At 54.4% G+C, this 11,446-nt stretch overlaps 1 protein-coding gene across 4 annotated transcripts; it reads right to left on the bottom strand.

Moving 5' to 3' along the window:
- Nucleotides 1–4,389: 4,389 nt before the first annotated feature.
- ALiX (programmed cell death 6-interacting protein-like protein AliX) lies at nt 4,390–10,970 on the bottom strand. 4 transcript variants are annotated; one of them, XM_037216058.1, is made up of 2 exons: nt 10,928–10,970; nt 4,390–7,740 (listed from the first exon to the last, which is right to left on the bottom strand). In XM_037216058.1, exon 2 carries the CDS (start codon nt 7,712–7,714, stop codon nt 5,168–5,170), a length of 2,547 nt encoding a protein of 848 aa, XP_037071953.1. In that variant the 5' UTR covers nt 7,715–7,740; nt 10,928–10,970; the 3' UTR covers nt 4,390–5,167. The 4 variants fall into 4 exon arrangements, with proteins under 4 accessions (XP_037071953.1, XP_037071952.1, XP_037071951.1 ...); XM_037216057.1 differs by having other exon boundaries at nt 10,907–10,935; XM_037216056.1 differs by lacking the exon at nt 10,928–10,970 and adding an exon at nt 10,865–10,921.
- Between the last annotated feature and the right edge of the window lie 476 nt (nt 10,971–11,446).

The following is an 11,446-nucleotide window of genomic DNA, read 5'->3' as shown; positions in this document are numbered from 1 at the left end:
AGTTCAGCGGCTCCGCTCTCGAATGGCCGAGATGGGTCGCCCTGTTTAAGGCGCTGGTGCACGACCGCGCCGACCTCACAGACGTTGAGAGGCTGACGTATCTGCAAGCACACCTGACCGGGCCGGCAAGACAGGCGGTACGAGGAATGCTCTGTGACGCCAGCCTCTACGGCGCAGCCCTGCGTGAGCTGGAAGAGGAATTTGGCGACCCAGCGCGTGTGATACACGCAACTATGAAAAAGCTCCTCTCGGCACGACTGGTCAGGGATGGCGAACTATCTGCTCTGACCGAGCTGTCACGAGACTTGCGCACTACAGTGAGCGTTCTGCAGTGTCTGCAGTACGAACCAGACCTCGCCACCGCCACAAACGTCACAGCTGTGGCCGGCAAACTTCCTGCCAGTCTGGCATGGAGATGGGGAGAGCATGTCGTGGAGAACGGCATCACTCGCCCCACTCTGATCGACCTCGACGGGTGGCTGTGTCGGCATGTCGCTGCTGGTCGCGTGGCCACGACACAGGCGGGCCACAAGCCGTCGCCTAAAGTCGAAGTTAACACCCCAGAAGGCCGACCGAGGCGAGTGTTTACCACAGCGTCGGCTGTAACGGCCGTAAAATCGAGGAAAATTGCGGCCATTAACCCGCCGGCGGCCGCGGGACGCAACGCGTATGCCATGTGCCAAGGTACACACAACATACAGTGCTGTGACGCATTCCTGGCGTTGACGGTGAGCGAGAGAGCAGAGTTTGTCGGCAGAAGCGGACTGTGCTTTAACTGCCTGTCTTGCGGTCACATCAGCGCCAGCTGCCCGCGTGACAAGAGATGCAAAGCCGAGCGCTGTGGGGGACGGCATCACACGCTGCTCCACAATGGCATGCGAGTGTTCCCACGGCGCAATAAGATTGACAACTCGCCGCCGGCTACAGACGCTAAGCACGTCGGCACAGCGGCAACTGAGCCAGGCAGCCGGGTTCTACTCCAAGCAGTGCCCATCACCGTGCACGGTCCCTCGGGAGTCGCACGACCCACGCTCTCCTGGATCTCGGAAGCCAGGCCACGCTTGTGACCGACGACCTCTGCGACCGGCTCGGTATCTCGGGGCCCTCGGACGGGCTGGTCCTGAGTACCCTAAACGGAAGTGAGCGGCTCCAATCACGGCGCATAAGTTTCTCAGTCCAGCCTGTGGGCAGCGGCGACAACAGGCACGTTATCCGAGGTCTGAGTGCAGCTGTGCCCTCTCGTACCTCGTGCCGAAGGCTTCTGTCGTCCAGAAATGCTTAACCTGGTTTTGAAGGACCAGAAGAGCACGCCGTTCGTCACTGACTCGGACGTGGTGCACACGCTTATAGCCTGGTGCGTGCATCGACCGCCGCGGCGTGTGCAGAGTACCGGCTGGTGTTTATGGCCGGCGCCGCCGTAACAGTGGTGCACGCTGTCACCTGTCACGTTTTGGTTTTGTGCTCTTTTTGTGCTCAACGGAGTGCTCTTCTGGACCTTCAAAACCAGGTTAAGCATTTCTGGACGACAGAAGCCTTCGGCACAAGGTACGAGAGGGCACAGCTGCACTTAGAAGCGGACCAAAGGGCGAGGTCCATCCTAGACAGCACCACCAAACGGGCCGGCGATCGGTACGAAACCGGTCTCCTGTGGCGCTGGCCTGACCACTGGCCAGCCGCGCCTGCCTGCCTGACAGCCCGCCCCGGAGACGAGGAGGCGGCCGAAATGAGGATGACAGCGTGCGCCACTGTTACGGCGGCGTCGGCCATAAACGACAGCCGGTACTCATCGTGGCTGATGCTGCTGCGCGTGACAGCATGGGTGCAACGCTTCGCGCTCAACAGCCGTGCTGCCTGTCCACTCGAGCAGTCCACATAGAGCTGGCTCACTCGCTGGACACCGACTCATTCATCATGGCGATGAGACGCATGATGACGAGACGCGGCAAGACCAAGCTGGTTTGCTCGGATAATGGGGCAAATCTCCGAGCCGGTGAGCGCGAGCTGCGCCAGTCCCTGCAGCAGTGGAACCAGGCCAAGATCGCTGACACGCTGTCACAAGAAGGCGTGGAGTGGAAGTTCAACCCTCCGGCTGCACCCCACTTCGGCGGCGTGTTCGAGCGTCTGGAGCGCTCAGCCAAACGTGCCCTGTCGACCGTGCTGGGTGACAGGGTTGTGGGTGACGAGACGCTTCGGACGGTGGTCACCGAACTCGAGGCGCTCCTCAACGGCCGACCGCTGACGCACGTCAGCACCGATCCCGACGACTATCAGCCACTTACGCTGAACCACTTCCTCATCGGACGGGCTTCTCCTCAGCTGCCTCCTGGCGTGTTCGAGGATGGTGACCTGTGCCGCCGACGGCGCTGGAAGCACACACAGGTGCTGCCAGATCACTTCTGGCGGCGCTGGCGGCGGGAGTATCTTCCCACGCTGACTACGAGAGCGAAGTGGTGCAGAGACACGGCCGACATCAAGGTCGACGAACTCGTGCTGTTGGCGGACGATAACGTGCCCCGTGGGCACTGGCCAGTGGGACGAGTGACCCGCGTGCTCCCTGGAGCAGACGGCCGGGTTCGCGTTGTGGATGTGACGACACCCACCGGGCAATATAGGCGGCCTGTCACCCGCCTCTGCCGTCTCGAGCATGACGCAGACGAGCGCTGATGGGACGGGACGGTGACATTGCGCGCCCCGCCTAATGAGTAGTTTATGGCGGTGCCGCGCGACACCGCTGCACTGTGACCATGTGCGCCGCGATACTGTAGTTAGCAATTTGTGATGTTTGGGATACTGTCATTCTTCCCCGAAGCGCGCCGCGAGCGTTCGCGTCGCAGTGTAGATGTAGTTACAGCCTTAGTTTATAACCTCTCATTAGCTCTAAACGTAGCTGGTGCAAAAATGCTCGCCTCCCGCGGACGAACAGTGCCCGTTAGTTAGCTGTTGATGTTTACAGTGTTGTAGGGGTAGTATTACATTTATTCGGCATGTGTAGCGTTCATGACCCATAGTTTGCTCGCTTGTAGTTAGGATTTTCCGCGAATGGCGCGAATGGCGCGCGACGGCTATGTTAGCGAGCAAACGGGCCGTCGCTGTCGGCGCGGCGGCGGCGGCTCCGCGAGGGTGTGGGCGGCCCCTCCGCCGATTGGTTCCCACCAGGTGGGGCCCATAAACCCACGTGGGTTTATGGGGACACGCGGGCAGGGACGCACGGTCCCTGCCGAGCAGTCCACGTTCAGGCTCCGACGGCGCGGCTCGACGCGAGCCCAGTCCACGTTCAGACTCCGCCGGCGCGGCTTGACGCGAGCCACAACAGCGTTTACGACGACGACGACTTCGGAATGTGCGACGCCGCCCTTCCAACCCCTCTCTCATCTTTGCCTAGCAACTCTTTGGCTAATAGAGACTCTAACTAACGAACTCTTTCACACGAACAAGCCCCATGCTAAAGTATCTTGCCGAATGAAATATTTGACTATCAATATAGACCAACGGACAAAGACCTGTTCACTGATGTAGCGCTCGAACATGGTCCCAACGGCATGGTCTTGCTCGAAAATTTGCAGGCTAAGGGCTTAACTTGTACACGTGCCTGCGTTCCGGTTATACGCATCCTTTGTCTGTGACCGAATCAGGGATCAGCAGAATCCGCGATCTGTGATTCTTCTGATCCGCGACCAAACTATTTTCAAGCACAAATTTTTGGGCGGGTTCAGAAAGTGGTCGGCGCAAGTGGTCTTACACGCGTATAGGGTCTCTATGGCCCTGGCGTTATGGGTTTGCCAACAGAAAACTGCATGTAAGACTGGGTTTGAACAAGAAGACTTCGTTCGCTTCGCAGCTGATTGTTGGAGCACCTTGCGGCTCAGACATGTCGAGATCACATGATGTGTACTGAGGCGGCACGTGTGCTCACAGCATTCACAGCTGATTGCACGCTATCGCCTCTGGCCTCTGCTCGTCGAGACACTATCAAATCGTATCGGATGCCCAATGTCAATCGTATAACCCATAGATACGCTCGCGCCCTACACCTGCATCCGCCGACCCACGCGATCGCCAGTGAAATCCCTGTATTTACTCCGTCCAATGGTTTCCCGGGACGCCATGTAAGCGAGATCCAGGCCCACCTTGGCTCTTGGTGCGGTGTTTTCCCGCAGTGGGCAAATTTCTCGCCTCCCATGTCAATAGGTAAGCATACCTATTCTCTACTTCCATTGAAATCGCACTTGCTGAAATAAACTGATAGCAAACGCCTTCAACTTTAAACTGCGCAACGTTTAAACGCCGGGGATCTTGTAGCTGAAGAGCACATGGCGGTCCATCTCAGACCACATGAGCGCATTAGTTCTTTCGCACAGTTCTTGTGTGGTGTTTACGAGCACATCATAGTGTTGTGTTGTATTTGTTTATTCCAGGGAAGTGCTTGCGGCTTATGTTTGCACGGCACATTGCATATTTCATATTCGTCATTGATAACGACCCGGAAACGCCATTTCCAGAGCAGCAGGACGCAACACTGTTGAAGGCATTACGTGGCGTGTTCGAAAACCCAAACTTGATTCATGCTCCTTTAACCCGTGTAGGGCAAATCTAAGGACGAAAGCGTCAGCAAATTAGACAAGACGTTGGCAGCATGAAATGCCCTATGCCATACTGATGGTAAAACCTCACAAAATGCACGTTCCACGCGAATATTGGCCGTTCAAGCAATACCCCAAGCATATTTACAGATTTGCGAAGGACACTACTTATATTCGCTGCGGCGCAAAGCTCAAAGGCACGGCAGCAAGCACGGCACGTGGTTATTTCCTTTGCTGCAGTGTTCAGTGGTGCCATAAATGAAGATCTCTACTGCCCACGAGTCTTACAGGCGCGTGCGAGGCACCGCCAGAGTCAAGATGCTATTACAATGCCACCAGTCGCGTTCCAACGTAGGAATTTACCGCCACGAGTCGTTAACAATGAGACGCCGCGGCGGCCCGCTGCGGCCACTCACAACCGCCGACAACGCGTGGCCAGACTCCACCGATGCCTGGCGACCTCTCCTGGGAAGGGATCCGAGTGGGAGCGCCCGGCCATCGGTCAGTCGTGGTCATCTCTCGCCGATACAACCGAGAACTTACACAAAAACATGTGCGCCGAGTAATTTTCGTGGACGGCGTTGGTCCTAGCGGTACTGCTGCCGCGGGTACGGGTAGCCTGGGTACGGCTGCTGTCCCTGCTGCGGGTACTGCTGCTGCTGCTGCTGCTGCTGCTGCTGCGGGTATGGGTAGCCGTAGCCGTGCTGCTGCGGCATGGCGCCCGGGTACGTGCCGTACGGGTTGAAGCCGCCCGGCATGGGCGTGTAGAACGGGAACGGAGCATAGGGCTGCGGCATGGCCGCCTGCGGCTGAATCGGGTACGGCAGAGCCCCCGGCGGCGCGCCGGCGTACGGGTTGGGGGTGGCGTCACCAGAGGTGGCCGGCGGCGCCGAAGAGGCGGCGGCGGTGGTGGCCGGCGGCGGTGGGCGCGGCGGCGGCTGCCGCACCCCACCCGCAGCCGCCTGCGACTGTGGCGGCGTCGGCGTCGTGCCGGCGGTCTGGTTGGCCAGCGTCGACGTCATGTCTTTCATCAACTCCTCCTTCTCCGTCTTGCGCGCGAAGCAGAAATCGGACACCTTGTTCTGGAAGGTGAGCAGCAGCTGCGTCAGGTCGTTGTAGAACTTCAAGCCCTCCTTCAGGTTGCCGCGCAGCTCGGTGAACACGTCGTGCGCCGTGGCCAGGTCCTTGAAGAGCGTGTCGCGCGAAGAGCCGCCAGAGCCGCGCTGTGCCACAAACTCGGTGTTGGCCTCCTGGACCTCGGCCAGCAGCTCCTCCTGCTTGCGCAGGCTCTCGGCTGCGGCCGTGCGCAGCGGGCCGTAAGTGGTGGCCAGCGTCTCCTCCGAGATCGCGCTCTCGCTCACCGCTCCATCCGCCTGCAGCCCCTCCAGGAACTTGGCCTTGAGGTCAGTAGTGGCCGATTTCAGCTGGCATTCAAGCGCATCGCGATCCGACTTGATGGCGTCCACGCGCTCCATGAGCGCGCGCAGCCGCTGGGCGGCCGGCGAACCGCCATCGACGCCGGCCTCGCCGCGCGGCGTGGCCGCCACCAGCTCAGCCTCGGGCCGGCTCAGAAGCTCGATGCCGGCGCGGTTGGCGTCGAACTTGGCGCGCACCACGGCGTCTGCCTGCACGGCGTTGGCCAGGATCTGGCGGTACTTGGCGCCGTTCTGCTGGAACGACTCGGTCAGCTTGGCCGAAGGCGTACGCGTCCACTTGGCGGCAAACTGGCCGCGCAGCTGGTCATCGGAGGCGGCTTCTTCGTCCAGCATGCGCTGCGTCTCCTCCAGGATCTCTTTGTTGCGCGTCAGCAGCTCGGGCAGGTCGTCCAGCTGCGCCTGGATGGCCTGCAGACCGCCGTCGCCGCGCACGGTGGCCGCCTTCTCCCGGATGCTGGCCGGCAGCGCCGTGCCACTCGTGTCCTCCAGCGCTGCCGGCAGGTTTAGCGAGGCTAGCACGCCGTTGAGCGTCTGCGTGGCCTCGCGGAGACGGCCCACCTCCATGTTGACCAGCTCGGCCTTGCGCACCTCGTAGGTGGCCATGGCCTGCTGCACATGCACAGGAGTCAGCTGCGCGAACAGGTCCCTAAAGTCGCGGCTGTAGTGCTCCGGCTGCGACAGGATCTTGGCGATGGCTGCCTTGCCAATGGGCGGCAGCGCCTTCGGGTCGGGCACGCGCTCGTGGTAGATGAAGTCATTGTCCTTCTTGGCTGAGGTGAGCGCCTGCTGCGCTCGCACCGCGTACACACCCCACGCCTCAACGTCACCGCCACGGGAGGCCGCCGAACGCAGGAGGCTCTCGGCCCGCTGCAGCCGCGAGATCTCCTCGCCCACCTTCTTGTCGGCGTTGCAGATGCGGCTCTGGTAGTACTCGGCCAGGCCCTGGTACAGCGACTGCTTCAGCGACACGGTCGTCAGCCACTCACGCTCCCACAGGCTCTTCACCGACTCGCGCTGCATGGCCTTTAGCGCCTCGCCAAAATAGTCGTCGCACTGCGCGCACACCTTGGCGATGATGGCCTCCTTCATCTGGTCGCGGATGGCCTTGAGGGCGAAAGCCTCCTGCGCCTGGGCCTGCATCAGCTGCGACAGGGCGGCCAGCGTCTCCGGGTTGAGGTCGGGCGTCGGCTCCTGGTGGATGGCTGACATAACGGTCGTCTTCAGGTAGTGGAAGTTGCTGGCCGAGTGCTGTAGCATCTTGGCCGCCATCTTCAGGCCGTCGTCGCTCTCGAAGTTCTGCACGGCGGCGATCTGGCTCTGCAGTGCGGCAATGTTAAAGAGAATGCACACCCGCTCGAAGGCGAACGAGGCGATGGTCAGGCTTTGACGGCCGCTCAGCCACGAGCCCTTGTCGAAGGCGTCCTTCCACTTAAAGTAGATTGTGACCTCTTGGGCCGGGATCTTGGCCTCTGTGGCGACAAGTTGGTCATAATAGCGGTACAGCACCTCCAGCGAGCTCTCCGTCTTGTCGAAGCTCTTCCACGTGGCGCTGGCTCGCAGTTTGTTCATGTCCTGGATGGCATCCGCATAGTCAGCCGGGTTGTCCGCCGTGCTGTACGACGAAGCGATGATACTTTTCAACGGTCGAACCAGATCCTGTTCCGAGGTGCGCTTGATCGGAACAGCGATGAATTCCATGGTTCAGTAGTTTGTCGGCTGCTTATCTGCAACAGGTAACAATGAATAATGTAATTGACTGATGATACACATGTCAGTACTCAAGTTTGCACTCCCATTACTGGGCTGTCTGTGCAGATTGGTGCAACCTCAGATTTTTTCGAAATGTCTATCCACCGTTCAGGGGACTATGACGCAATTTTGGTCGGACGAGTTTTACATCTTTGGCACTTAACGTGATTCCAACAAATTTTTATCTTCTCCAAAATTGTCAGTTGTTTACCATGTCAGGCTATCGGGCGTAAGCATATTCGCAAATATCTACTTGGTGAAATTTAGGAAGATCGGTGCTTAGTTAAACAGAGTGTTCCATATCTGTATGGTGTTTTGAACTGAAATAGTTATCTTGAAGATCATTCGCTGCAGTTCACAGCCCCGCCCTTCTGAAGGCATGTAAGCCTCTAGTTTCTGAGCTCAACGCCCGCGAAGCTGTGCATACTATTTCAAGCCATATAGGAATGCACGACATGTGCCACAGACACGTCTTTCAAATCTCGCCACCGCATTGGCCATGCCGCGCCACGGCCACCTTTCACGAGATTGGGGAACTATAAGTGGGTGCTAGGGTGGCATCTGACATAGCTAGCTTGACAGCACCAGAACATCATACAAAGGCTCCACGACGCAGCCAAACAATGACGCCTTGTGGAGGATATTTACTTAACAGAGAAATTGTATTGTCTTAAATAGTCTTATATGCTCATTAGTTTACCAACCATAACAAGTGAGCTTATTTCATCATATATCCTGTTCGTTTCAATATCTTCAAAGATGGGATATTCCCCGAAAGCAGCCACAAATACTTTTTTGTAACAGTGTGCACCACTTCTCCCTGTCCAGTCGTTCTGGAGCAGTTTAGTAGTTATCCAATGAGCACCAACATTGCCAGTGGCCTTTTGATGTCACTGGGGCCACATTTTCCAAAACGGCAAACACTGACAATATCGATAAGGAAAAAACTAGAGGTCAGAAATCCCCATTTAATACTGGCGACCATTCTAACATGTAACTTAACATCATGATCATTTGGGACCAGCAGAAAGTTTGCACAGGACGTGTCAAGATGTCGTAAATAAAGCCAGCTCCCGAGCATTGCGTCATGCTCGACCCTCACCACGATAGGATCAAGCTCGACCCTCACCACGATAGGATCAACATTCCCTGGCATGGCGGGGAACCGCCGCCCTGGTTTTCCGGAACGTCTTCCGACCGATTGTTTTACTTTTGAGGGCGTTATGATGGAATTCTGGCCATCTGAGATCCATCATCACATTATCATCCAAGTTGCAGCCTATGTAGTAAAGACCAATCCCACACCAGCTAAGTGTTGAAAATAAGTGATCTGCATAGTTTTTAGTTTTTGTGGAGCCCCAATTACACCAAACATTCCTTCCAGGTGTTCTGCATATGCAAAGCCATCAAACATGTCATCCATGCAATGTCTTTGCAAATAGTTGATGTGCCTTGGGTACTGGCCTATTCCCCAAAAGTGAGATCCCTCATCCTGGGAAGACTTGGATCTAAAATCCAGGAGCAAACACCTGTATTAATGAATCCATTTGAGTATGTCTTATGGTTCGACATCCCATAGTCCATCTGTTGAGAGGTTAAATGGCCTATTGAATAAAGTTTCATTCCCTATATTTGATGATGTTATTGGAAATCTGTGAGTTACAATACCTGGTAAACACATAAGACAAAACAAAATACAAGCCAAATTTCAGCAGCTAGAGCCCCCTTCTAAAGACAAATGCATGAGACATACAAAAACATGTTGTACTCATAGTACCAACTCCCTTAATCTCTAGCAATATATGTGACCATCAAATATGTTTCTGCATATTTTGGGGATGTGCCACTTACAGCTAACCATAAGAAAACATGATACTGCAACTCATAATTGAGGAACAGCATGCATGCTGTCACATGTCAGATTGTGAGCCGCAGGGGCCATGCCCTCTCCCCCCTCTGAGCCAAGAGCTTTATGTAAGGCAATGAGTAAAGTTGAAGAATTTTTGTCCAAATTCACAAGATTTATAACAGAATTTGGCTTTGCCCTTCCCAATACATTTTTTTGTTACCTGCCTGGGAAATGGAAAGTATTTCAACTAATTTTTGTCAGAATAGAGCCTAGTGCATAGTATGGCTACTGACCAGAGTGTGGTTTTCAAGTGTGTTTCAAGTGTGATTCTCATATGGTTTTATAAATGCATGTTTGCTAAGGTTTGAACAAGAAGAGTCTGAGCATCCTATGTTAAAATCATCACACAACATAGTGACACATAAGCCTGCAGAGGTCTGGCTAGGATGATTATCATGAATACTAAAAATACAAAAAACCAAGTCATGTAACAAAAACATTCCCAAAAGGATCTAACTGAGTCATGAACATTTCATGGAAATTAAACTGTTGGTATATCAGTGCATTCTTTGACTGCTGGGCTTAACCTGCTCAGACCAGTTTGAGCAAAAAAATACATTCACTGCACCAGACACTAAGTGACATCAGTGTATTGAACCTGGGGCTTGTGTGCATCAGACCCAGCTCAGGCCAGATCAAATTATGCTGAGTCTTCAATTGATTTTAGTGTGGAAAATATTTGTGGAGTATTTCTGACTAACATTACATTCTCCACAAGATATTCCTTGACAGCTTGGCCCTATATCCACTAAAACTGGTATGGACCCTGCACCACCTTCAAATGGACTCTCAAAGTGCCGAAATTGGTGCTGTACATGCAATGAAATTTTCATAGTGGTGTTGCTGCTACAATAGACATGTTCAGTCCACAATAATATTGTTTTACACCTTGGATTTTGGTGCTGAGGTAGACACTTAAGTTGACACCTACTCATTCGATGTTGCAGAATGCAGTGTGCATGGTTAATGCATGGTAAAATACCAACAACTATGTTTCAATTCATTAGCCCAGTCAGTTATGACACCGAGGCAGAGTTGACATGCGGCAAATTAATATGAATATCTAATTCGAAATTAGCCCGACCGCAGGCAAAGTGGAATATCCTTTGTTTCGAGAAACCAACCGACAAAAGCTGGTGATCAAAAGCCACCCGTTCAAACAGAAATTAGAAAGACCACCAACCACGTACCAAAATAATTAATTCTGCCCCTACCACTCCCACAACACAAACCTGCGCAGCCCAATGACTCACCCAGAACCAACAACCGGCGAAGACCCGTGTTCCACAGAATCCTCTCAAGGATTCCAGAAAATCGGAAAGCAGTCCGCTTTCATACTGAGGCCTCAATGACTTAGATTAAATTCTGAAATGACGTCAAGACAAACCAGGTGTTTCAGAATAATGCATTGCTGTGCAGTTATGGTGCGGCAGAATCGAACAGGAAATAAAGATTCTACCGATGTTTTTCATATAACCATCTGAAATGCTATTGTCCAGGTCATTGAACGCTTGTGCTTTGCACTGCAGTCGCCCGCGAGAGGTAAATTTTCCGTGCATGAGGGCTGAAGCATAAAAGTTGGGCTTACGCTAACAAAAATACAAAATGAGATACATTAAAATTTGGAACTCATCATCAGATTTCACTTCATTAATGCCTAGCCGTTCGCTGAAATATTTGAAATGAAATCGTTCGCTGAACGCTTTGAGGCCTGCCAAAGTTCGTTCAGTCATTCATTGCCTGCGAAGAGCTCCAGTGACGTCACTACAAAG

Source organism: Pollicipes pollicipes, unplaced genomic scaffold (assembly GCF_011947565.3).
Source record: "Pollicipes pollicipes isolate AB1234 unplaced genomic scaffold, Ppol_2.1 Scaffold_4002;HRSCAF=4701_pilon_pilon_pilon, whole genome shotgun sequence".
Classification (NCBI taxonomy): domain Eukaryota; kingdom Metazoa; phylum Arthropoda; class Thecostraca; order Pollicipedomorpha; family Pollicipedidae; genus Pollicipes; species Pollicipes pollicipes.
Note: the sequence above shows the minus strand (reverse complement) of the source record. Positions and strands in the feature narration are given on the sequence as shown.